This window comes from Eucyclogobius newberryi, unplaced genomic scaffold, assembly GCF_026437365.1.
Source record: "Eucyclogobius newberryi isolate DKJ021-1_F unplaced genomic scaffold, fEucNew1.0.hap1 SCAF_10, whole genome shotgun sequence".
Taxonomy (NCBI): Eukaryota; Metazoa; Chordata; class Actinopteri; order Gobiiformes; family Gobiidae; genus Eucyclogobius; species Eucyclogobius newberryi.
The window spans coordinates 14,912,822-14,940,736 of record NW_027315724.1 but is presented as its reverse complement, the minus strand read 5'-3'; the positions used below and the strand labels follow the sequence as shown (position 1 = coordinate 14,940,736).

At 41.7% G+C, this 27,915-nt stretch overlaps 1 protein-coding gene across 4 annotated transcripts; it reads right to left on the bottom strand.

The window, feature by feature from the left end:
* Positions 1–491: 491 nt before the first annotated feature.
* On the bottom strand, positions 492–27,915 carry stim1a (stromal interaction molecule 1a). Of its 4 annotated transcripts, none has more exons than XM_072461721.1 (14): positions 27,758–27,915; positions 26,023–26,146; positions 20,988–21,118; positions 20,090–20,204; positions 18,624–18,735; positions 17,568–17,683; positions 15,862–16,039; positions 10,477–10,654; positions 10,077–10,244; positions 9,905–10,005; positions 7,093–7,322; positions 5,219–5,296; positions 4,095–4,449; positions 492–3,304 (listed from the first exon to the last, which is right to left on the bottom strand). In XM_072461721.1, exons 2-14 carry the CDS (start codon positions 26,132–26,134, stop codon positions 2,797–2,799), a joined length of 2,382 nt encoding a protein of 793 aa, XP_072317822.1. In that variant the 5' UTR covers positions 26,135–26,146; positions 27,758–27,915; the 3' UTR covers positions 492–2,796. The 4 variants fall into 4 exon arrangements, with proteins under 4 accessions (XP_072317822.1, XP_072317838.1, XP_072317830.1 ...); XM_072461737.1 differs by having other exon boundaries at positions 4,386–4,449; XM_072461729.1 differs by lacking the exon at positions 5,219–5,296.

Below are 27,915 nucleotides of genomic sequence, written 5' to 3'. Positions count from 1 at the left end.
TTATGTCAACAGTGTGTGTGCTTTTAACTACAAGTCTAATGCAGATACAAACTACACCTTTACTGAGGAGTGAAGCATTTAAAAACAGGCAGCGGTGTATGGACCTGAAGCTGTCAATGTCAAAATCAAGAGATGTGCCAATTCATATTTTTGATGAATCACTTTATCAGTTATTATCAAAATACGTACAGTATTTTTGTTAAGTTATGCTTTTCTGGGGCTGTTTCTCTCAAATATCATCTTTTAGAGGTTACATTTAGCCTAATGAGAGCAGCCTAGAAGACACAGCAGTTCTGTGCTGTGCCCTTAGGCAAGACACTTCAGCCAGTTTGTAAAGTGCTTTGAGCATCTTCATCAAGGATCTTTATGAATCAAGGCATTATAACTATATCATGTTAATTTACATTCCATTCATTAAATGTGATACACATTTGAAACACAGAACAGCCTTGTACAATTTGTGAAGAAATGAACCCAGAGTAGGAACTTGCTAGTTTAAAATAGTTTATTGCTTTCATGCAAGAGTGCCATAAGTCTTGGTCATCACAGGAGATGCAAAAGTACAAATATACCGTTTGTCGTAATCATAAAGAAGACTTTGTTTAAAAAGAGGATCAGGAAATATGTGCTCTGCTTAGATCATTCATCAGAAGTGTTTTTTGTATGTGTTGAATAATAGTATGTGGCATTATAGCAGATGACATGCGTCAACACAACAGTGCATTCTTCAGATGCACACACATTCAGATGGCATCCATATTTACAGTACTCGTGCAATATAGACTAGTTTATAAAAACTGTAGTTTTTCCAATCCATTTGTGCAACTCATTTTAGATTTGGTTTAATTGAGCATGTGGACATACTTCAGGTTTAAAAAAATAGCACATTAAATGGTTTAGGTAAAACCAAGAAATCAGAAATATTTTGAGTTCCTCCAATGCTTCAACAGTGTGTAACCCTGGTATCTAAAGCAGTACCGTGTTAATCTGAAGTAACAAATACATTAAAATACATTTCATACAAGCCCTTTTCATTGGATCTTTTTCTTTATGCAGTGTCCGATATCCAGTACCCAGAGAAAATCGAATAAATACAAGCCATAAAAGTTTGAGGAAAACTTGTATAATGGGGTCACAATCGAGGGCCACGGAATTCTATTAGATTTAATAACTGAGGGAAAAAGAAACCTGCACCCCAAACATTTGACACTTCCAACGTTGCATATTTTCTGTGTTCACCCAGAGACCAAACATTCATTAACAGAGCACTTGGATGAAGCTAGTGCTCCAAAGCCACAAACCAACAAGACTGGGACGGGGGAGCCACAGAGGGACGGGGGAGCGTCAGAGGAGCCACAGAGGGATGGGGGAGCGGCAGAGGGACGGGAGAGCCACAGAGGGATGGGGGAGCGTCAGAGGAGCCACAGAGGGATGGGGGAGCGGCAGAGGGACGGGGGAGCCACAGAGGGATGGGGGAGCGGCAGAGGGACGGGGGAGCGTCAGAGGGACGGGGGAGCCACAGAGGGATGGGGGAGCGGCAGGGGGACGGGGGAGCCACAGAGGGATGGGGGAGCGGCAGAGGGACGGGGGAGCCACAGAGGGATGGGGGAGAGGCAGGGGGACGGGGGAGCGGCAGAAGGACAGGGGTGAGGGTGGGATCAAATAGCCTTAGTGGGGCTGCAGAAGGGCAACACATACAAGAGGAGCCTCTGCAAGCAAGACCTTTGGCACATGATTGTTTTTTGTCCAAAAAATAAGTCACGATTTAATAGATTAAACTCGTACACTTTTCTGAAGTACTGAATCCAGAGCCCTTTTTCCAGCAAAAAAATCACTGACAAAATTGCTGCAAATGTGTAGAAAAAGAAGGTTCATATGTACATACAAAATATTTGCCCTGCATAGCCACAATAATTCTGTGTGCTCAGTTTGGAGTACAAGGAGATCATTGTGAATCATTACTGATAAATATATTCTGTACCTGTACTGTGCTCACAAGCACTCAGTGTCAACACTGAATTTAAAAACATGATATGCCTTTGTATTGCTCCACCCTGTAATAGTAGTACATTAACTGTGTTTGAGAACATTGTCATCACAACTGAACCAATTTAGAACTAACCAAATATGATTTAATATTTATTCAACCAGGAAAGATTTGGAATCTCATGTTCAGGCGAGTCCTGCCCCAGAAGGAGGAGCCTACTCTACATGTTTAAGTGGTAGTGGAAACCTATGCAGGGACAGGGAGAACATGCAAACTCTAAAGAGAAAGACCCCAAGCCATCTGGGAGTCAAATCCGGAGCCTTCTTGTTGTGAGGCCGGAGTGCCAACCGCTGCACCACTGTGCCGTAAACCTCACTCTAGGACCAAAATGTGATTAGCGGTTTTGTCTTGACAATGCCACTTTAAGCTGAATTAAATTAAAGACAATCATTGATATAAAGGAGAGTGCTTTCATTTTGACTTGTAGCCAAAGTAACAAGATAACAAGAACCAAGCAAACAGGCATTCAAACCAAAGTGAAGACATGCAAAGAGGTAAAGAAACACAAAAGAAACCTCAGAGACACACACCAGTTTGAGTGGCACCAATTTCCAACTCAATAAATACTTTACAATCCAATATACATACTACCAAAGCCCATATTCTACAGTAATTATGAAAAGCCAGTTAAACTGCTCCCATACTCCACCTGGTAGGTACCAATCCTACAAATATACAAAGGGACAAAAGCGTGCCGTCACCGGACCCAAAACCAAATGACAAACTAAAATAATACTAGTTCATTGAGCCTATTTCTTCTGCTTCTTGAAGATTTTGAAGGGGTGTTTCTTGCGACTGGCAGTAGAATCCGTATCGTCTCCTGTGGAGCAGCTGTCTTCCTCCACAGGGCTCTTCTTGGAGGAGAGCTGGGGGATGCGGGTGTTGCCCTTTGATCCCACCATGGCCACCCCTTGGCCCATGGGGGAGGGGGTGTCAGGTTCAGTGGAGTTGGGGCTGAGAGAACGGGACGACTCGGACATGTATGTGTCCCCGACGCTGTTTGGGCTCTCCAAACCATAAAGCTTCTTCATGAGGATGGGGCTGTCGGCGAGCGCTTCACCCTGGCCCATGTCCAACACACGGCTGCCTCCGTTTGGGGTGAGGCCGTGGAGGGAGACCGTGTCGTCGGCGTGTCGGGACAGGCCATAGAGCAGTGAGGTGGGCTTCATCATGTGGCCTTTGGAGCCGTAGGCCGCCAGCCGGTCGCCCACTTGGGACAAGGACAGGGCCGAGTCAGAGTCCGAGCGGTTTAGGTGCCTGTGCGAAGAGACGCTGGTTAGAAGAGAATAATGACAGCAGTTATGAACAGTACGCACTTAAAGCCACTTGTTAATGCCACAGCCAAACACAGCAGGAAAGCATGTCACGCTTATGAAACGAGACTTAGAGCACATCAAGAAGACAGCAAAAATATGTCATGTCAGAACCCAATAGCCAATTGCAAAGCTTGCCTTTTCTAAATCGAATATATAACTTCATATCTCATCCAGGTGGAACATCTTACCCTTCAGTTTATAAAACATGTTCTAAATAAGGCCTGAAACTAACAATTACTTTACAAGTTAAACAATCATTTATATTTTGAATTGAGACATTTAAATTAAATTATCAACCAAATGAATGTTGAAATATGACTTAAGGCTTCTAGATAGAGAATATTTACTAATAAACTATTGTGATGAAAATCAGAAATGGTTTATTCTCGTTTGTGATCAAGTCTTTTCGTTTGTGTTTGAGAGTTAGACTCATCCAAACTATCATTGCAATATCTTTTTTATATAATGAATCATTGTAGCCCAATTCAAAATGCATGCTTGTTACTTTAGCTGTTAATAATGTAGTATCTAAAGTGCTACTGCATTGTATATGTGATCAAAATAAGCAATTGTGTGCAGAATTGTGTTGATAAAAATGGCATCGCATTCACAATCCGATAATTGTCCTTAATCTAATCTCCACGTCTCCAGTGCTTTATGAAAGATGTAATGAAGCAGCTGCAGTCCCATGCACAAGCCGCCTGAGGGCCACACAGCGGGGCGATGGATACCCAAGGCTGCCGCTGCACGACGACAGCTCGGACAGAGACACGTCGGGAATGGGGTCCATGGGCTGAAAAGAAGACGAGTGGAAGACAGCGCTGGGCAGACAGGAGGCAGAGGAGGACAGAGAGGACACAGGATGGCTGAAGGCGGAGAAAGGGATGGACGGGTGCGACACGGCGGAGGACAGGGACGGGGGCAGAGAGTCCAGCGGGCCGAACGACTGACTGCGCGCCTGCCTCAGCCTGGCGTACGAGCCCTCCGCCTGCTGCCCTGCCGTCATGGAGCCCTCTACCAACCTCTGGGAGCCCATGGCCAGCTGCGGGTCAATGTGGCGTTGGCGCAGGGACATCATACTGGGAGCTGTGGGCACAAAAACAACAGCGGTATTCAAAGGGAGAGGGAGAAAAGAGGCCAAGGGTTGGCTCGTCACTGGCTCCATAACTAAAAACATGATTTACCCTTTAAAGTGTCATAAAAAGTTCTAAATTCCGTAATAGAGGCTCAGATCTAAATGCAAAGGGTTTTAAGTAGAGTAGAAGTTGTAGTTAATGTGTTTTTCTATGACAAAACATGTAAACAAATACTTTTTGTAGACTCAAACTTATAAATAATGCAACGTTCTATGGGAAATCCCAGTTTCTCCATTGAAATCACATTACTTTCCACTTCATCTTTGCCTCCATTCCAGAATTTAGAAAGTTTTTGAAGCGTCTATAAATCTGGCTGTAGTCAAGTGTTACACAAATATCAAAATGGAGTCCAAGAGCGATATGTTTTTAGTTACCAGCACCTGTGTCAAATCTTTACAAATGAGTCAACAACACAGACACGATGAAGACAAGTCCCTTTGACACCGACAACAACAAGAAGAACACAAAGACGACACGTACAAAAGAGCAGGACAGAATAATGAAACTGCAAAATGAACGCCGCAGTGTTCCATTGAGCAGAGGTCAACTCGCTGCTGTAATGAAACGCGGTAGCTGCTTTGACAACTGAAGGATCGGGGAGAGGCGGGTGAGGGAGGAGGGGGAGGAGGAGGAGGAGGAGGAGGAGGAGGACGAGGACGAGGAGGAGGAGGAAGAGGAGGAGGAAGAGGTGGTGGTGGTGGCATGAAGTAATGTCCAACCGGAGTATTTCCTGCTGAGGCGCTGGTCGGCGGGGGAGACGGACCACCGCTCACTGGCTCTCCGCTCCGGTCGTGCATCTGCAGCAAGGCCAGACAGTCATGAAGGGACAAATGGAGACAGTCACGTCCTCACGGTTAGCTTCAGTCACACCTTAAACGTCCTACAGGGTCAGCAAGTGCTCCCATGATCTGACCTGACTGTGTTTAATGCTGTTGTGGGCATGAAATATACAGAGCAATCGATTTGATTATTCAGGTCACGGTATAAAGCGAGAAGGAAGAATTAGAAATTAATATTCATGACATCTTTGCAGCAAATTTACAGTAAGTATTTTTAGTTCAATCTAAAGTCTTAAAAATACAGCTAAATGTAAACTACTTTATCTGTTTTTTTGTCACATTAACTAAATGTTTTTCAATCAAAATGAGATCTCACCTTTGGTCGCATAATCATGAATAATTGATTTTTACTCACATTCATAACACAAAAATGGGATGTTGTGACATCCCGACTGAGAAATAACATTTCGTTTCTGAGGAAGGCTCTTTGAGAAGGTTGTCAAAGTTGAAAATACAAAGTTGAACTACTACAGTAACCACAGCTGAGCCTAAACACCAGCAAAGCCTCACTCACACAGCACTTTGCATGTGCCACAAGAGAAAGCATTAGTCATTTGTGCTGGGATACAGCCTCTACCCACTTATAAGACGACTGCTGACCTGCTGACCACCTGAGCCACTGTCGCACATCGATTGGCCTTTGGTTTGTTCAGGCTCTCCATTTGAGCTACTCTTGTATCAGCTGTTTTACACTAAAGTCAGACCAAGTGTAGGATTAGAAATACAGTATTAAATGAATCATGTTATGTGTTCAGTCTTATGGAGGAGAATGAAGAGGGGGTGGTCCTACTCAAAATACTAATGGTTAAGTTCTTTTATTGTGTTTATGTGTTCCTTATAAATACAATTATTGGGGAAATCTTTGCTTGATAACGTGCATGTGGATGTAATGTCTTAAATATGGGTGAGTGAGAGTCCTACAAATTATATTTTGATGTTGTTTAAAGTGCAAATATTCAAGTTAGTTTAAGTATTTTTTATAAGTATTTTTTATTCATGTTTTTGTTGAAAGTTGTTCTTCCAGAAATATTATGCAGACAAACTAAGAATTGATATGAAAAAGCATAAAGACCCAAACAAAGCCTTAGAGGGCTTAGAGACTCCAGCCAGAGAGAGAGAGAGAGAGAGAGAGCGACACAAAGCCACAGTTCAACTGTTCTGCCACCAAACTACACAAGTAAAACCCTTGTACACAATTGCACAAAGCCCATGCAATTTTCTGTTGTAAACTTTAGTGTTTCAAAAGAAAGCCACAGAATGTTGGGACCAAACGGCTTCTTGTGGCTGTTCTACAGAATTATTTTACCTCTGATTCCAGTGACTAATGGTTCTAACTTTTGGTAACATAAAACATGTTTAAATTAGCAAACCACTACAAAAATAGCAGCACACAGACGTTTAAAATAAGAAAATATATATTTTGTTTCCTGATTTGAAAAAAGTTGGTCACAGTTATACTTTCAATTTGTATCCTGATTCAAGCAAACACCTTTCCAAAAAGAAAAACAATGAACAAAGGTCATGACATGAACTAAACTTGTGAAAACAGGACAGTTGTGAGTTTACACATGGCACGTAGGACAAATGTAAACACTTGTGGAAGATCAAATCCTTGGCTCAGCCCCACATGAGACAGTTACGGTCCAAATCTTATGTGTGCTGGCTTTTGCTTTTCCCTGGGTTTCCCTTAGAGTGCTTAGAGCTCCGGCTGCTACTGCCCCCAGACAGGCTCCCAGACTCAGATGAAGTCTTACATGACAGAGTTCCAGGCATGATGTCCTCCTCCAGCTCCTCCATGTCGTCGGTCATGATGAAGTGCTGCGGCGTGGCTCTTCCTCCCACGAAACTGGTGTCCAGGTTGAGAGCCGAGGCCAGGGAGGGCAGCCCGGGGTTGTTGACGATGTTGAAGCCCGTGAGGATCTCGATCTGCTGCCACCGGTGCAGTCTCTCCCTCAGAGCGGCCGTCACTTCACCCAGAGCCTGCCTGAAAACAACACGACGGCATTTCTCAAAACAATCAGAGATAAATTAGATGAAATTACCCCCGCTATTAGCCCTGAACTAGCCCAAGCTGTAAATCTAACGTCCCATATAAATCCACCTGTAAATTTAGAAAGGTTCACAGCTGTTGATCAAGCAGAGATAACTTCAGCCATTATGTCCTCTAAAAGCTCAACTTGTGTCCTAGACCCCATTCCAAGCAGACTCCTCAAAGACATTCTCCCCCTAATTATAGACCCTATTCTTAACATAATAAATACTTCACTCGAAAGTGGTTATGTTCCACAGTCCTTCAAACATGCAGTCATTAAACCTCTTCTGAAAAAGCCTAATCTAGATGCCGACCTATTGGTAAACTACAGACCTATTTCAAATCTTCCCTTCGTCTCTAAAATCCTTGAAAAAGTTGTAGTAAAACAGCTTTGTCGCCACCTGCAGGACAATAACTTATTTGAAGTTTTCCAGTCAGGGTTCAGAGCCCACCACAGCACTGAAACTGTTAACGTTAAAGTCACAAATTATTTGTTATTAGCTGCTGATGATGGACTGGTCTCAATCCTGGTTCTGTTGGACCTGAGCGCAGCGTTTGACACCATCGACCACAACATTCTACTGCAGAGGTTAGAATGTGATGTAGGTGTCAGAGGCCCCGCCCTCAACTGGTTTGAATCCTATTCATCTGATAGGTACCAATTCGTTAATGTAAACCAGAGCTCCTCACCAAGCTCTAAAGTAACTTACGGTGTGCCACAGGGTTCAGTACTCGGTCCAATTCTGTTTACTCTTTATATGCTGCCATTAGGCAACATTATCAGAAAGCATGGCACTTCCATTGCTATGCAGATGACACGCTGTATTTATCAATGAAACCTGATCAGAGCGATCAAGTAGACAGACTTAGTGCTTGTGTGAAGGAGATAAAAACCTGGATGACACTTAACTACCTGCTTCTTAACCCTGAAAAAACCGAGGTCATTGTGCTTGGCCCTAAGCATCTATGAGACGCTCTATCTGAGCAGATAGTGACACTGGACAATGTTAGTGTAGCCTCTAGTTCTACTGTAAGAAATCTTGGAGTCTTATTTGACCAGGAGCCCTCATTTAAAGCCCATATAAATCAATCAAGCTTGTAAAACAGCCTATTTCCATTTGCGCAACATAGCCAAAATCAGAAGAATCCTGCCTAAAAGTGATGCTGAAAAACGTATCCATGCATTTGTAACGACTAGATTAGACTACTGTAACTCCCTGCTTGCAGTGTGTCCTAAAAGCTCCATAAAAAGCTTTCAACTGGTTCAAAATGCAGCAGCAAGATTACTAACAGGAACAAAAAGAAGAGAGCACATTACGCCGGTGATGAAGTCTCTTCACTGGCTCCCCGTCCAGTTTAGAATCAAATTTAAAATTCTACTCCTGACCTACAAAGCCATAAATGACATGGCCCAATCCTACCTCAAAGATGCTATAGAACCATATCATCCAAACAGAGCTCTTCGCTCTCAGAATGCTGGCCTTCTGGTGGTGCCAAGAGTCTCTAAAAGTACTGTAGGAGGTCGAGCGTTTAGCTACCAAGCTCCTGTGTTATGGAATCAGCTCCCGACCCATGTTAAATATGCTGACACAGTCTCTTCATTTAAGTCCAGGCTTAAAACGTTCCTCTTCGAAATCGCTTATGGTCAGACTAGTTAGGAACAGAAACATAAACCCACAGCTCTAGCTATGCTGCCCTAGGAGCAACTATGCTGGGGGAAGTATGGCAGCTTGAGCACTATCCTCTTCTTCTTCTGACTACTTATTCTATCAAACAATATTTATTTTTTAATTCCACTTGCAAACTGTTCACCGCCTTCTTTTCTTTCTTCTCACTCCTGAGGACCTGTGGACCCAGATGCCCCTCCCCTGGTGAAGTGGTCCCTGCCCTGTGTGGACGGTCCCTCATCTGCCTGAGGAGTGGGTCCAGCTCGACTCAGACGATCCCTCATCTGCCTGAAGAGTGGGTCCAGCTCCAGTCTCCCTCGTGTCCGTCTGTCCGTCTGTGAGAGTCGGATCTCTCCTTCACTGGAACTCCTGCAGGTTTCTACGCTTTTTTCCCAAAGAGTTTTTTTTTGTAGTTTTTCCTGGCCGAGAAGGAGAGTCTAAGGACAGAGGACCCTGGGACATCGTCCCTCGTCCCCACAGACATTGTCTGACTCCATTGCCACCACTGACATTGTTGATTCGGCCCTCAGAGGCGACTGTTGTTGTGATTTTGGGCCTTACAAAAATAAATTGATTTGATTTGATTTCAAAGGGAGTTCGAAGATTACAACAAAAAATACTTCTGAACTGGGAGATGGTCGAGACACTTCCACTTCACATACAAGATAATCTGTGACCTGTTACAGCAAACAATCTCCACACAAACAAGGATCTGAGAGTTTAACCGCCACATAAATGGTTAAATCTGACAATATTCTGTTCTAGTGTCAAACAACAGACTTCCCAATTTGTGTGAAAGACATCCGGAACAAACTTGCACCATTCAAAAGTTTGACATTTGAAGTTTTCAAAATTGAAGCGTCTTACTTTGCTGCCAATATTTTGTGGTCCACATCGTCTAGAGAAGAGCTGTGCGCCACGTGGAAAGTCCCAAAGAGCGTGTTCCTCTTTTTCTTGATCTTTTCTGCCTGTGAAAATCAACATGGACATTTACATTGGCCCTATGGCAGGCTTGTTTAACAGGCGTGTGGACGCATACCCCCTCTTTGGCCAGTAGGAGCTGCCGTTCTGCGTTCTGCTTCTTGATGTTGTAGTACTGCACTTCTACCTCATGTGTGAGCTGCAGCCACTTCTGGAGCGGCTCGGGGGGAGACCAGCCGCTCCGGGACTCCAGCTCCTTTTCAGCCTTTTTCAAAGCCATGCGCACCTATGGAAATGACCAGTTATCTTACAAGATCACACTGTAAATCACTGTTGGAAAGTGTATCCTTCATATTCTACATTCCAAAACAGTGATTTCCACATTATTTTTAAGACGATACATGTGCAACCTCTGGCTCATATCTAACATCCTATTATTCATTACAGGAAAATGAGGAATTGTGTTAATCTTAATTGACAGATGTAGTGTTGGCCTTAATCCTTAAAAGCGGTAATACCTGTTCTAGTTCCTCCTCAGCGTACTTCTGCCGGCTCAGCTCATTCACGGTGCCCTCTCGAAGCTCCCTCAGACGCTGGGCTTCCTGTTTGGCAGTGTTTATCTCATCTCTCAGCTTTTGCTCCAGGTTTACCTTCTCCACCTCAACTGTGCGGTGCTCCTCCTGCGCAATCTGCAGCCTGGAGCGCAATGAAGATGCACAATATACAATTTACTTAGGGGAAAAAAGGAGGAAAACAGGATTCAACTGAGGTCAAACAAACATTAAATGCTAAATATGCTCTGGGGCAGACTGACAGACACAGCCTGTTTAACCACGACAATGTCACATTCAAAACCTTGTGCAAAGGGAAGTACCGGTGGCCTGCCTAAGGACAACTTCAGAAGGACACGAAATCCCAAATGTCTGGTTATAAGCCATTGTTGTAATGTATACATGTTTATTGAAATGAAGACTTTGTAATTCTCATTGCTCTTTGAAAAGTTGGACATCTCAGAGCCTTGCACAATGGGGTAAGGCCATGTTTGTCAGGTGTTAAATCATTCAGGGTTGTCCAAAGTCTCAAAAATCAGACACTAATATTATATACTAAAACTAATATTGAAAATAGCTACTCATTGATACTTGACCTTTCTTGAATCATTTTAGAATGATCTTGAGCTTAATGAGATCTCACAGGAACATTTGTTATTTATTTTGTGTTGAAAACAACTATAAAAGTGCGATATCATTTTATTCAACATCCTTGTGGTATCGAAATCGGTATCAAGTACAGAGCCTATTTCTTATCCCATCATTTTGGACAATTTCAATACTAACAGTTACATTAGCCCTATTTGGTTGAATGAGTACTTTGAACGATGTAGCAAACAAAGACCAATTAGTGAAAAAAGCGACCTGAGGCCTAACCATTCTGGACTGCAATTTGTGCTGACAAGATGTTGAACTTTGCACCAGTTTCTAATTAATGGGGATTTGCCCAGTAATTATGGGCTGTTAACAATTACCCAGCTCAATCATTAACTACAGGCCCTTTCAAAATGTTGTGATAGTTATAAAAAAAGATTCAGTTGTAGTCATCTGGACTCCGACTTCATTTTTCCTAAATACATGACTACAACTGAATCTTTTTCAACAATGGAACACTCCTGGACGAATGCGGGATCACACCGACAACTTTATGAATAATGGACTTTCAAATGGCTTTATAAATTTTTCAAGATTCCTACGCCACAATCACTGTGGCCAAATTTAAGCTAGCTCAATAAGACATTATTCATTGATTGCACACTTTGTGTTCCTGTCAAGACTTAATAAAGTTTATCAAGCCGAATTGTTTGGTCACGGGATGATTCATTGTCTGAGAAGCTGTCAGTCTGGGACTACTTTCTGTCTGATCACTGTGAGTTCCACCTTCCATTTAGCAGTTAGTTCGTCTCTGAAACCTCGAGGAGGAATGTTTACTTTAAAAACAAATGACAATGGATGTGAGGGTGTTCAACATGAATACAGGCCATCATAGAACTCCACATTAAAGGTGAAGTTCATCCATTCACCAGGCTTAGGGTAAAGGCAATCACTTTTTGTAGTCTACTTTTAGACTACAAAAAGTGGTCTAAAAGTAGATGTTGTGATTAAATGTTCACAACATTTAATCAAAACAGGCTGCACACCAGTGGTGCATTTATTATCTTACATCATTGACATTTTGCTGGAGCCATCTTTTTTGAAGGCTTTTTTTTAAAGGCATTTTTTACACTGCTCAGTATAAGGGTTATTTTCAATATCTTGCATTTATAACTATAATTATGTAGATATTGTAGAGAGGTGGTAGTAGGGCCTATATTTTAAGAATCCAAGAAATGTATTTAGAATAAAATCTTATCTTTAAATTCAACTCGTGACGACGTGAAAATACAATTTTACTTTTATTTTTATTCCGTCCTCCCCTCTTAAAAAAATGCCAAGGAAAGTCCGTGAAACAACAAATTAACTCTCGCTTAATGAGCCTTAAAAAAAAAAATCCCGATTATGTCACTAAGGACGTCTCCTATAAAAAATGTGTAACCGGAAACAATGGCTAACCCAGAGAAAGCGCTGTGCGGTTCAGCTGCTCAGCAACTCTAATGTGCCATGAGCGAGCCGAGCGGGGAATGGACAGCTGTCAGCATGCCTTTTCCCACCAGCACAGTAGAAACACAGGAGATGTCAACAGGGATATTTTTACACCGGCCTATTACACCGTCTCCCAGCCACTGTCAGAGTAACCCGGCAAACATTGCATAATCACCACTCAAACTCTGGGGCTGTTCAAAAAAAGTGTAAAAAAAAAAGTGAATGTGGGCCTGCTGCTGTTGCTGAAGCTAATCCAATTATGCTTTTATTTTATGCTCTTATATCCTCGATCTTCCACCAGAGTGCCTTGAGGTATTGCCAGGTGTGCCTCAAACTGAATTGAATAATTTAAACTTTTGGAGTGTCTTGAACTTACTTCTGTACCAAACCATTACTTGCCAAATTACATGCCACATTTTTTCACTAAAAGTTTAGATTTGGTAATGCTTCAGTAGGTGGTGGGCCGGGGAAACATTCACACAAAAACAAAAAAAACAAACGCAACTCAAAAAACTTGAAAAACACTGCTCTTGATAACTATTACCTAGAGGTGGGGAAAATATTAAAATTATCATTATTTTGACGTAATTTAACATTTTAACTTCAAGAATATCAGTTATAGTAAAGAATAAAAAAAAGAATATTAAAAATAAAAATGAAATACATAATGTTGTAAACTTTGAAATGACTGTATAAGGTGATAAAGCAGCACTTTTGTGATCAATTTGACAGACATTTGACAATTGAGCGTTTCTATCTGAGATTTATTAATGTCACTTTTCCTCACACACAATTATACTGGTCACTACAAGGACACACAAACACAGCAATACCACTGAAGAGTCACAAGAGGGCAGCACTCTCCAGCTTGGGGAGCATGGCCGGCCAAAGTGTCCAGAGAAAGGAAAGGTGATCCCGGGAGTCCACTGTGGAAAATGTATCTGTGCAGGGTGCTGCTAATGCTTTAGACCCTGACCTCTGCTATTCTCTCACATGGATTTGGGAGCACTGGCACCAACAACACAAACGCCAACTGTCGCTTCCTCCGTCGACAGGAACACAGCATGAAAGTCCTGCAAGTGTTAAGTCATGAAGTCTAAAGTCTCCTGTTCTGAACAAATCGACCTTGTTTTCCGGTCCAGCCAGCCTGAATTAGACCTGGAGCCGGTGTAATGGATGGCCGGTCGGGCCTACACCGCCGTCGCCGGGCCATGGGACGCAGGAGAAAACCCTCCTCTCTCTCTGTGCTACTCGACACCGCTCCGGGACGTGCTCAAGGTATGGAAAGAGTGCAGCTGGTAGCAGGGATCAGAGAGCACAGAACGGCCAACCTAACTTAGCTTTTTCACACAGAGCTACTGTCACAAGCAGACGGGAACACAAGGGAGGAAACGCGGATCCAACAAGTGGCGACAGGTTTATAGATGAGATTGGCCGATATAGTTTCGGGCTCGACAGTGGGTGGCAACGTCTGGGAAATAGGGCTGCAACTACAATTATTTCACTAATTAGTCTAGTGACTGTTCTTTCCATTAGTCGGTTGGTTGTTGGATCATAAACGGCCCTTGAGCTTGAGATTTTGACTAAATTTGGCCCAGATGAATTCTGTTGGTTTATACAAAATGTGTGTTTCCCGGAGTCATTGTCAAATAATTTCCGTTTTGTCTAATCTCGTCTTCTCTCAGCTCAGGGCATGTTTACAAATCCACATAGTCCAGAAGACAATTATTGAATTACTAAATTAGTAAACTGCAGTTGCAAGTTGTGATAAATACATAAGATTTGAGATCCAATTGAATATAAGATAAGATAACTGCTATTGACGAGTTTCACGTGATCAACATTCCTGTGTTGTGAAGCTAACCGGAGGCACTGCTCCGTTTGAAGCTCTGTTACTCAATTTATGACTTTAATCTTTGTTTTAGCACAATCCAACTATAAAAAACGGACTTAATGAAACTGCAACAGATGAGCCCATTTGTGTTGTTAAACAGTGGATATTTATTTTTGTCCTTTTCAAAAAGAAATAAAATGGCTTTCAATATTGAATCGAATTACCCAAACTGACCACAGACTTTCATCAAAAGGTATGATAACATAGGTGAGTCACTCTAGTCATCAATTTAAATGATGAGGTTACATTTTTATGAATTTCTTATGAGAATGTAATCAAAAGGGAAACTGGTTCTTGTCTGACATTCTCACCTTGTAAGATCTTAAAACCACCAGTAGATGACTTTACAGTGCTGAAGAGGGAATGTATTTGTGCTTTTCACGGAGAACATACATTCTGGGAAAGGGTAAGAGTTAATGGACTGTGAAATGTCCATTCCTTTTGAGCTTTTGGCAAAGTTGCATTGCTACTTTGACAACAAGCCTTACTGTCCCAACTGCCCAACAACGGTGTAAAAATGTAAGCACTTCTACCTCTTTCTTTGCAGACAACTTTCAGTTTGTTATTTTGTTAAATTGTCGATTATTTATTTGCTCCATGTTGTGTTCAACCCGATGTTGAGCTTGTCGTTTGAGTGAACAGACCTGTGTGGAAGGTGAAGTGTGGCAGATCCTTTAAAGGAGAGCAGGAACTGCACATTCCACACATTCTCCATTATTTCGCTTCTGCTTTGGCCGATTATCCATCTTATTTTAGACTCCAGGACTAAATCAGCTGATGCCTTACGGGCAATACACTTGAGGACATGTTTCATAAGGCTAGAAGTACTGGACAGTACATGGATGGTCCTACGTAACACGATGCAAGCTGCTTTCTCAAGCAGGCATTTCCAAACGTCTGTTTATATTTCTTAAGACTGCTCTGCAACTAAATGCGTTTGGTCCCAATTCAAAATTTCACTTAAAGAAACTATGACTCACAGACCCATAAGAACAATGTTCCTTTGTGTCAGGAAGATTCTCAAGTTCCCTGTAGGTTAGTCAGAGCGGTCTTTCACATGTTTTACAGGAGTTTGAAGGAGACTCGTTCAGTTGTACTTAAGATGCTGCATTTCAAATGATTCTTCATGCAAAAAAGTGTACTCTCTTTTTTGTCTGTCTGCTTTCCATTAGGGCTGCGCAATGAATCACATTTCTAATCAAATTATGATTATTGCCCCCATTGATTACAAAACTACTTTCTTTGTTGAACTTCTACAACACCGTGAAAAGGCCTACAGATTATACACGCTCAGTCGGGCTTCACACAGTAGCGGCAGTACAGTTTGAATGTACTATGATCACTATACACCTGTGTAGAAGAATAGAAGAACTCACTTCTGCTGCAGGTCATGCAGGCTCTGCTCCGCCCGCTGAAGGCCCTCTAGGTCCGTCATCATCTTCTTCATGTGGTCTTTGGAGTAGCGGTTCTGGATGTAGGCAAACCAGCAGCCGCCTATTCCAATCACTATGGACACGACCAGCATGAAGTCCTTCAGGTGGTTGTGTCGGTTCACTGCAATCAAACATGAAGCTAATATTACGAAACAAAATAGAAATGCATGTGATGTGGTGTTCAGTAAAAAAAAGAGAGCAGTTATTCAGGATGATGCCAATTATGTTTCGAGCATTCGTAAAACATTCAATTAAGTTAAAGGTTGGCAATAGCGAGAGGAGGGAAGTGGGAAGCGTATATGAAGCTAATAGCAGCTAGCATCAAGGCTGGTCAAATACAGGAGCTGAAACGTTTTGAAGAAATTTGAGATGATAGAACCTGTGGAAGCTCTGCCACCATCAAAACGCACAAGTCCACAAGGGATGTGCAGTCTTGATGTAAGATTTCATTCAAAAACACAAGACATGACATTTTAGTGTACATGTAATGTGGATTAATAATGGCCAGTCACAGGCCCAGTGCAGTGTGTGACGTGAGCTCAGGAGCTACAGGGGCAACAGGGGCTACAGGGGCAACAGGGGCAACAGGGGCAACAGGGGCAACAGGAGCAACAGGGGCAACAGGGGCTACAGGGGCTACAAGGGCTACAGGAGCTACAGGAGCTACAGGGGGCTACAGGGGCAACAGGGGCAAAACAGGGGCAACAGGGGCAAAACAGGGGCAACAGGGGCAACAGGGGCAAAACAGGGGCAACAGGAGCTACAGGAGCTACAGGAGCGATGATCTGTGTGCTGCAGCTTGGACATGAGCAGACGTGCAGTCGACTGTGACACTCTCACATTACGTACTTACTATGCAGTAAATTATACATACACATACGTGATTGGTGCAGCCCTAAATTATACAAGAAACATATCTAGTGTCACAGTATTATTATCATTATATAAAACCTTACTTGGCTTTATTCAACAAAACTAAATAGAACCTACATGTAACTAGCCACAGTCAGGATGAATAATATTATTTGTGAACACAAGGCCACATTGTTCAACTTGACGTGGCTGAAGTCTCAGAGAATGTAGGTCTAAGATGCTAAACATAGACAATCCACCATAACAAGTCTGAGAAGGATAGATAAATCCTTTTGTTTATTGACTATGCTTCGGTCCAAACAGGAAAGACATTTGTCATCATCTGTCGTCTTGTTCTCCTCAGTGCACGCCAATAGTATGCAAGAGCCTGTTTTATGTAAAAGGAGGCGGATGCAAACCAGTAGAATTATACAATCCTATTTAGTAGCCATGACTGGGTTTAGTAGACCAATGTTAACATTTAACATCAGTGTAGACAAAGCAGAGGGAGTGTGTTTGAGAGGCTGTCACAAGCAGACACTCATGACCTCACAGGGAGTCGCCTTTTACCAAACACACTCACAATGAAACATGCCACGCACAGACACTGGCACGTCACAATTGCATTACCTTTTCATTTCGGATCTAGTCAAAGGTTACCCACTTTGTTCATTTTCATAAAGCGGCATCTGCTACGACAGGACTGGATCTATACGTATTCACGTCAGTTGTATAAAGTCTGTTAGTAAAGTCTGTGTGAGCATGGAAAGAAAAGACAAGGCACAGAGCAGACGTACTTAGGGGCGCTCCGAACAGCACCGTGTCCAAAGCCTTGAGTTGGAGCTTCTGCACGTGGCTCCGGTCCAGGATCTTCAGGATAGACAGTGTCAGGGTGCTATTCTTCACAGCAAGCCTTTGGGAGCAACAGAAGGTAAAATAAAACGGTTTGCTGTAGAACATAGTCTTACTAACAAAAGCATGTCTCCATCATTTAAACGGTCATCCATATGCCAGTACCACACACTGAGCTGCGGATAAAACTGACCGACATGTCAAGGAAAGCAGCACAGAACATAACACTAACATTGCACCGGTTCAGTTTCTTCCAGCACAGAAAACAGCAGCACCTGAACCTGAAGATCACTATGATTTTTTCCAACCTAGGTGCTGGAAAAGGCAAAGAATGCTTCTAAAAACATCAGCCTACAGCATGTGCAGCGTCATATTACAATGATTACCTCTATTTACCTTTATTTGTAATGTGCATTATTTTTTCTTTGGACACAAACTGACACAAACAGAGACCACTCTACCCTGCAACAGTATGGCACAGTGCAAAGACCACCAGCCAAAGAAGGGGACAGGACGTTTCAACTGGCACAGAAGAGACAGGTAAAGGCGGGGCATGTAGAATTTTTATCTTTTAAGATGTTTACAGTATAATTTGGCGTTTATAATATCATTCTGGAGGTAGTGCTTCATTAAACCAGTAAAGGTACAGGCTACATACCCCGCCTTTAAACAGTAAAGAGCAGCTCTATTAGCTTAAATCCATGCACCGAACCATGAATGTTGTCAGCAGCGTTTGGAACAAGCTTCACTCCCACGTGCATCACCTGTTGCCGTTTCTCCTCGGACCACTTTAGATATAAACTGCCCACTGCGGACTAGGAACACCCCACAAGAACTGCAGTTTGAGATGCTCACATCCAGTCTTCTCATAATTATCATTTGCTGACACACAAACATGTCATAGTGTTATGCCTAATAGGTGCACTGTATAGTTGGAAAGTGTTTGTCAAAAAGCAGTCAAAGTACATTTTACTGATCAATAACATGATGTCATTGCTTACCTTGGCATGGCACTGCCACTAAAGTTCATTTTGCGGATTGCCTCCACATACTGAGGAAGCTCTACGTAGGAGATGAGCCACTCCACCACCTCGTCCACGGTCCAGTTATACACTGTCAGGGAAATGTGTACACAAAACAGGGATTAGACATGCTTTGTGGACACCGAAAACACACATTACACACAAGAGTAACATTGAACTGTTGTTGGGAGAATATGTTACTTTTCAAAGGCCAGAAGGTTACAGTATATTATTACAAGCGGTGAATGCACTTCACGCTACTACAACAGGAAAAAAGCCAATTCAGCATGTGTTCTGCTGACAGAAGAGACAGCAGCACCACTACAACCACAGACATATTTGTGTCATTTATACTAGTCGGTGGCTCAAAGATTTGCATGAGGTAAAACAGATGAATCATTTCACCTCCGGGCAATATGATGATGAAAAATCTAATGGTGATCTGGACTCTGTGAATTCGTGCCATTTAAACCTGTGTTACCTCATTTTCAAACCGCAGCAGGAGGATCAAAGTATTTTAATCTAGTTATTGTTTTGTCACTCTTTTAACCCTTTGGCACATAAATTATTTCTGGTACACACAGGACTTTAGAACTGGGTTGTTTTTTTCAGACGGCAAAGTGCAATCCATCAGAGCGCCTCTTTTGGCTCCAGCATCCGGGTTCAAGAGAGATAAAATACTTCATTAAACAAACAGTGTGCACGGCCTCATATTGACACAAGTGCTGCTTTACCAATATACAATGTACTAATAAAACAACAAAAAGACTGGGACCCAATCTTAAATGCTGTTGCTCTATGCTCGAACCCCACCCACTCCATAGTTGTAGTTAGCCATTTACAACAGTAAAAGGCTACTTATAAATTAATCATAATCAAAATTGTGATTTTGGCCCATCACTCACGGCTGATCTGCCAACTTTGTCCAAAGCTGTAATAAAGCTACCATTTGCCTCTGCACCTCAGGCAAGCTTTATTTTGGCATGCATTAGTAAAGTATTAAACAGTATTATGGGCTTGAAACAGATCACCAGTATGCAAGCCAAACATTTCACAGAATCAATATCATATTAATTTTATATCTTTCAAAGTGCAACTAAGAGTGAACCTGAATCCTGAGCAATAGTCCCCTTTTCTTTTTTTGCTGAAGCACTGCTGCTGTATCTCTGCAATGCAGGCTGTGTCACCAGCACAGGGAGCAGAGAGGAAGCGCCGCACAGGAAAACAAGAACGATGAAGCGCTGTACGACCGATAACACTCCAGCTCTGATAATCTAGTCTCTGCTGAGTGCTTGGTGAGTGCTAACAAAGTGAGGACAAGTGGGGACACAAGAAGCTGAGAGGGTCAACAGCCATGCTCTGCTCTGCCACCGTCGTATCGTGCGGCCGAACTGAGTGGGATGGTTTGATGCAGACGCAAAGGGAAGCGGTGAGAGCGGTTGTACCTTCAGAGCCCTTCCACGCTTTCCACAGGTCCTCCACGCTGATGAACTGATCGTCCCCGTGAAAGCTGTTGTGCTTGGCCTTTGGGTCGTGGTAGTTCAGGTCTTCCCGGAGGAACTTGAAGAAGAAAGAAAAAATAAACTACTGATAACAAGAAGCTATTCAAGCTAAATCAAACGCAAATGAAAGTGCACAACTGACTTAGTAATTCCGTTTCCATTTTTGAAGGCAATGCATGGGATGGGAATTCCCAACCATTTTGTGTAACAACAATAATGCAACAGTATTTTTGCAATCCATTACACAGCCTTCTTGAGCCTTCTGAGTTTTTCCATTAGCTCAATTACAGACAGTATGTAACGTTTGAATAGTATGTCTTCAAACTAGATCAATAGACTAATGTTTTGTTTCATGGCCAATGCTAAATGTTTAGCATCCAAAGAAACCGATGCTCCATAAGCTCTGCAAATCATTTTAGATCCATGTGCGGGGTCAAGTTATCATCATTTTTTTATATGCAAATATAAACTCACCCAGAGCCCTGTTTTACCACAAACCTAAACGAGAGCAGTGTCATGTTTTGTGCAGTGTAATCTTCACATTAAAATAAAGCTTTATGTGTGTTCTTTAGGCAGCAGGTTTCACAAAACTATTAACCATAATATTGATTTGTGTCAAAAAGTGCAAATATCAGCTAGTCAAATTGGTCCGTCTCTACTTCAAAACATACCATTCAATACTTAGATAAACTGCTTGTAAATGATACTTATACTGTAGTAGTGCTTTTCCTTTATTATGCCCTGGTTTAGTGAGATCTTTTTGACGCTCTAGAGCAGATGGGATGGATCTTGTGACTGGCAAAGTTCACACAGGCTCTGCTCCTCTACCCGACTGACTCACCCCGTCTGTCTCCGCCACGTCCACGTTTCCATTGGCATCGTCGTCCATCTGCTTGTGGATACTCCGGATGGCCTCAAAGCTCACAAGGGCATTCTCGTTGTGGCAAAGCGGCACATCGATGCGACAGAAATCTGAACAAAAACAAGAGGATTGGTGTTTATTATTAAATATTGAACATTTACTCAAGATGTTTTATGAGAATTGACACTCACTGTGGAGATTTGATTTTATGAACTATTTAGTGACGCTTGTTTATCAAATGACAACAAAAGACAACAATGTTCATGTGGGTACTTGGGGTTTGAGGGTGTGATGCTTTTTTTGTCCTGCGTTGAGGTGCGCCTTTGAAGCGAAATACAATTCAGCTCTACAAAGAGCGTAAAGAAAGCTTTTTATTGTATTAAATCATTTTGGGTGTAACTCTTTTCATTTTTGACATTTTAAGTGCTGCAGTGTAAAGTCACTCCGCAGATAATTTGCCATTTTAAAAAAAACTCTCAAAAATCACATGTTGACTATGTCTATAGTCCTAGTTTAATAATTATGAAACTGTCCCAACATAGATTTTCTTCTCAGGAAATACAGTAGTCACAAAAATCGGACTTTTAAAAAACAAGAACAATTTTGACCTGTAGTTGAACCCCGAAACACAGAGCTTGTTCTTGTGCATAAATAACAGAAGAAACAGAAGTGCTGGTCTTCTGCTCTTTATGTAACTGCCTTTCAAATATGTGACTGTTAATGTCACACTGCGGGACAACTTTTGGATTACAGCATCAACATTCTTAAGTCTTATTTAGATTCAAAGATAAGCGTGTCATTTTAGTAAGGTATAGATGTACTTATCTTTATGCCAACACCGTTGGCTAACCCAGCCTCTGACACAAGTAACTCATTTGAGAAATTGTTGAAGAAAAGTGTTAGTTGTGCTGCATGACAGTGTTTTTTGTTTAAAAATAAAAATGAATTAAAACTGTTTCTATAGAAGACATTCTGTGCACAGTTGAGTAAAATTCTGAAGGAAGAGAAATTTAAAGTGACAATGCAAAAACACTGACTCTGGGGCCGCCCAAACAGCTTCTACAGCCATCTGATCTGTTTGCGGTTAAACATTAGCAAGGCGGAACATAGTTGTACCTTTTGTAAACACAAGGATTTTACAAAGAACATAAAATTGTGTCAATTGATGATATAACGTTTTCCTGAGGGACTAGACTACTTTATCACAGACAAGAATGAACTGCCACTTCCTGAAAAGACTAAGACATTGTGCGGAGAAGATTATATAACAGCACCAACTGTACTGTATGTAATTGAAGACATATGAAAGGAACCTGCCCAAACCTAATGACTTTGGTACGTATTGGAGATGGCAAACAATGGAAACCATAACACGGCGGCTCTGTGGACAATCTTAAGACAAACACTGCTCCGGCACAGAGAGTTTTCAAACGTAGTATTGACTTCCCAGAAACACATGCACCCACAGCACTAGTATCCACCGCTCCACTAATGAGGAGCACGCTGAACTCAAGTGCACCCTCCTGCAGTAAAAGTACCTGTGAAAGAATCATACATGCAGTTAGAGCTGAGCAATAGATCAACGTGTCAGATATTGTGAATGTTGTTTTGAAGATGAACATCTTGAATATCGAGGACATTGTTTATAGTAGAAAATGTGACAAAAAGCTGATTAAAACTAAAAATCAACACACCTATAAAGGGTAGAAGGTGATATTTCTGCACTTTTTGTGATTCATTTGACAGACATATGAATAAACCACAAATAATATGTTGAAAGACATGTTTTATAGGGCTACAAGATCAATCATAATCAAAATTTGAACGAGACACAATTAGCAAAGGCTGCAATTGTTGGTGTATTATATTTTCCCCACAAACAAACAAAATATCTGTCTTATTCTGCATAAAAACTGCTAACCCTGTAGTTTAGATATGTGCAAACATGATTGTTTGTCAGTTCGGGGAGACTCATTTCAGTTTTCAGTCAATTCTCCCGGATGCTTTTAAACTTTGAACAGAATCCTATCCAAATCAAAATTGCAACAGTTACAAATGACTATTACCGAAAGATATCTTTGTCAAATCGTGCAGCCCTTATGTTTTAACACATTTCTGTTGGACAACACAATTTGGTCTGACCACCATCTGGATACTCCTCAAAAATATTGAGATATACATTTTTGTCAATATCACCCATTCCTTACATCAGGGGTGTCCGAGGACCACAGAAAACCCGACTTGGTTGGAACATTAATATTAGGTTGGTATATAACAAAAACATGGATTAGGGTTGAATTTTTCAAATTTTACAGTTAAAAGTACTGCTTTTTGTTGTTTGTGCCAACGTAGCAGGAAGCCTGAGGGCCAACAAAAATTAGTCTGAGGGCCGCATTTGGCCCTCGTCCACAGTTTGGATACCCCTGCCTTACATGCAGTGTCCTGGGGCTGAGTAATTACATAGTACCTCCCGATACAATACTTTGTTTTTGTTAATGTTGGGATATGCTTTGCAAGGTAAAAAAACACCACAAAAACATTTATTAAAAAAGGTGCACTATGGCACTTTTTTTTTTTATTTACTAAGCTTTTAACCTTGTTTTAACTAGAAGCATTTAGCTTCATTCGCACTGGTTTGAGGAATCCTGTCCTCCTCAGCCTTATGACAGTAAATAACCGTCCATTCAGAATCTCCGTGATTATTGACGTTTCTTGGATAACTGACGTGGCTCTGAGATTCTTTTCTGCCGTTTTAAAGTCTATCAATCATCGCCAGACTCGCTCCGTGCTTATCTGTCATCTTATCACTATCAGTAAAACTGTGCGCAGAGACCCAGATTTACCGTGAGGTCGCCTGTAAAGACAAATTTGATCCTACACTGTTGAGTGGTGGCGCCATCTACTGGTTGGAGCGATTGAAATAGGCATATATTTCAGTGCAATTTTCTTTGATATATTTTCTTTTTTAGTTCTAAAACATGAGATGCCATAGTAAGGATACTCGAAGAAGCAAGTTTAAAGGCCAAAAACAAAAGAAATAAAGCACAAATGCAAGATGAGGTCTCTGGCCAATCCTCTGTCAGTAAAAACATGTCAGATCAAGGGCAGATCAAGGTAGTTTACTTTGAGGAAAATTACTGCCACATTAAGTTTAGAATAGCGCTCATTCTTCAAAGCTTTTTTTTTAAGTAACGGACCAAACCACCCACTAAAGCAGTGAAAATGGTCCGCAATGTAATGCACACGCATGCAATACCAATGTCTGCAAAGACTGTTGCAGAAGTGTATCTGAAGACATTACATTTCTGAATTTAGTCATGATCTCCTCAGCCCTGTGAGAACTTTGCACTTTGTTTATAGCTTTAGGATTTGACTGAGATGAGGAGAATGTTATAATTCAAGGCATAAGCACAGTCTTTTTAAAGTAGCAGAGATAAGCAATTCTTCCTCCATAAACATGTTAGGACAGGCCCAACTATTATATGTGTAATGGACATCAACTGTATTAGAGACATTGAAAATACACCAGTTATGTACTCGTTCTTCTTGTTAAACATGCTGAAACCAAAACTACCCCACTCAAAGCTCCAGGAGAAGTGAAGGGGCGGGGAACGTTCATTTGTGCATAAATGCTTGCACAGTGCACAGTGAAACCTACCAAGCCACATACCAAAATGCAGCAGCGTTCTCCCCTACACAAAGAGACAGTTAGCCTCATTTGGCTTGCAAACCTCCACAGACACCAGATAACATATTTACATAGCATTCAATCGACTTTTAGCAGAGTTGTGCAAGTCATTGTCTGAGCGCCTGTGTCCACAGAAGCAACTTCCCAGCAGCTTTGTTTTTCTACTGAGAGGCTGAGTCCCCTGCTGCAGAGTCATCCCCAAATGTGTGCAAAGCTTTGACCCCTGCATTCCCTAGTGCTTCCTCATAACACACAATGTGTCGTCTTCTCCCTCAGCGGCAGATCAGTTCTGTAATAATAAGCAGGATCTTTTTTTTCATTAATAGAAGGCACTATGGGGCCGTCTTAAGTCTGTTTTACCCCCGCAGTCTAAAAATAAGCAGAACATATTTTTTAATGCATATGTATTAACATAAAAGGGACAGGACAGCATAAAGATTAAAAATAAGCAGAACATATTTTTTACTGAATAAAAATAAGAATGATATAAAAGAACGAAGTATCGTTTGTGGCGCTAAACTTTCAACAGAAATGTGTGGGAAACAATGCGACACAAAGCTTCAGGCAAGACGTCATGTAGTCAGCTTTGTCATTTCATGCCATGTCATGTCAAGTACATCAATAACGAGGTTGACTTTCACATTCCAACTGTTGGAATGAGTGACGTGTGTGTGACTTTTTGTTAATTTACCTGAACTGATGAGTTTTTACCAACCTCATGATAAACTACACCCATCTCAAAGAGTGATGTGTGTTGCTTTTCTAATGGGAACAGACTTTTTATGTGAATATGTTGAGCACTACATAGCAATAGTTTAAAGGATTCTCTTTGTGTGCAAAAGATATTTTTTATTTGGTAATGTGGTTTTGTTTAGTTGTTTTTCAATATTAAGACAATTTAAATAAACATTTAAACAAATAAAACATATATATGTATATGTTACCCAATTGTGACACTGTAACATAAGTCAAATATTGTTACATGAAAAAACTGAATTAACTGTGTGCAAATTGATCCTTGAAGAGGAAACTGAGGTGCCTGTGCCTGTCCTAAAAGGAGAAGTCGTAGTAGTAACATCCTCTTTGATGATGACATTGCCCTGGTCCATATATTCCACCACCAAAATTAGCACCATTGGCCAATTCAAAACTTTGGATGCGCTGGCCAGGCTTAGTGGAGACTATTCTCAGCTCTGCTACATTTAGTGCTTGCACAATTACAAAGATATGGCATGTAAAGTAACACTGTCGCTGACAATCAGAGGGCCACAGCAAACATAGACCCACATTTAAAACATCCTCTGAACTGTGCCAATGCTTACTCACCCGACACACTTTCAGCAGCCGCTGGACTGTCCGCTGTGGGGGGTTTGCTCCAACTCTTGCAGACGAGACACAAGCAGAGAATCCACAAGGTCACTAATCTGTTCCACTCCATGACTGGTGAACGCTGAGGACAACAAGCAAACAGAGGAAAGATGGTCACTTCTTCAATAGAGCTCTTTCCACCAGCTACAAGACATTCGTCCACATATTCACAAGTTAACACGGACATCCTTAAAGGAGCAGTAACATCTCAGGTTCATGAAAGCTTATTTATACTCCAAAAATAATAAAGGCATAGATAACTTGTTATGGCACAAAACCCTGTCTTATTGCTGAATTGGCCCAAATGATCAATACAAGTAGTACTTTTAATGATGAGGTGCAGACCTACAATGACCGTTTGAAACCTTATTAAAGCTGTAATGACTTATCAAACCTTCAACCAGCATCTTGAATGATTCACTTCATTATCCTGTAATCCAAGGCCCACCGCTCCGTATACAATTCAAAATGTGGGCCTCGATTTAAACAGTGTGAACACCCCTGGTCTGTATGATGTTTTTTCTACATGCATTATATTTAAATTATTCTGCACAATACATGGAAAACATATTGCTACAGCGATATTGTATGACATAATAATGTATATTGGAACAAATTAAATATATCACTGACCAAAAAGGTGCTCCATTTAACAGAAAAGCATTTAGGTTATGTGTTGTTTTCATAGTCTTAAAATGGCTTATGTTTTTGTTCATGTTAAGCTTTTGCTTTAACATAGTCCGACTAGTAAATGAAGACACATTTTAGCTTCAGTATAACAAATCAAAATGTATACAAAACTATTATGGATATTGCTGTAATCAACAGCCATATCACATATTGTGCAGCCCATAGTTGAGGCATTTTAACCAAACACATGAATTATAGCCTTGGCCTGCAGCTTGAAGATATGACAGCACAGAACACAGGGAGAACCAGACTTCAGACCATTATAAACTTCAGAACATTAGATTTGAGAGTGAGGGCCACAAAACCAGTCTCTGCCCTTTTGAACAACAACCTTAAATATATCAGTGACGGAAACATATTCTGCCCACCCAAGACTTACCTAAGGATACATTAAAACCCAAACTTATGAACAGGTTGATAGGTCGGATGTCTTATTGATTAACTGCTTGTTTCTTTGGTTACAAGTCCACTTTGACTGTAAAGCACAATAGCTCAGCTTAAGCAAGTGTCATGAGGAAGAAGAACCACAGTGACCACGTAAAGCGAGCGGGAGTCCTCTTCCTGGATGAACGTCGCTCGCCTCTTCCTCCCTCTTGTTTGACTAATGCATGTTATATAAACCACACCGTCACTCAGAGCGTTGTAATCGTGACCACCGGGATTTGCCTTCACATAGAGAAAGTGACATTATCTGGAGTGGCAGCTGTTGAGGACGTGGCCATGCCTGTCAACAGCGCTAGCTTGTGCTAAACATCTCGGCTAACCACGAGCGGCTTCATGCGACATGCGCAAAAGTGCTTTTTAAAAACATGTGTGGACTTCAAAATGTGTTCAATAATTCGCACGAAAAAGAAAAATGTTAAAGACGTTCTAAAATACCACACGTCACAAAAAGATGACAGATGAGTGAAGCAAACTCCGGTGCGTGTCCACGTCCGTTCTACGCCGCCGTAGCGCACGCACGGGCTCAAGCAGCAGCAGCAGCAGCGGCAGCGGCACGTACCTGTCATGTAGAGCCGCAAAGTCCCGCTCAGCTCTGGGTTAACATTGCCTCAAATGTGCACTCGTCTGAAGCCGAAATACTGCCACACTAAAGCTGCGCGCGGTGGCTCCAGGAGAAGATCCGAAAGAGCCGCAGAGAGCGCACTGGGACTGCCTTCC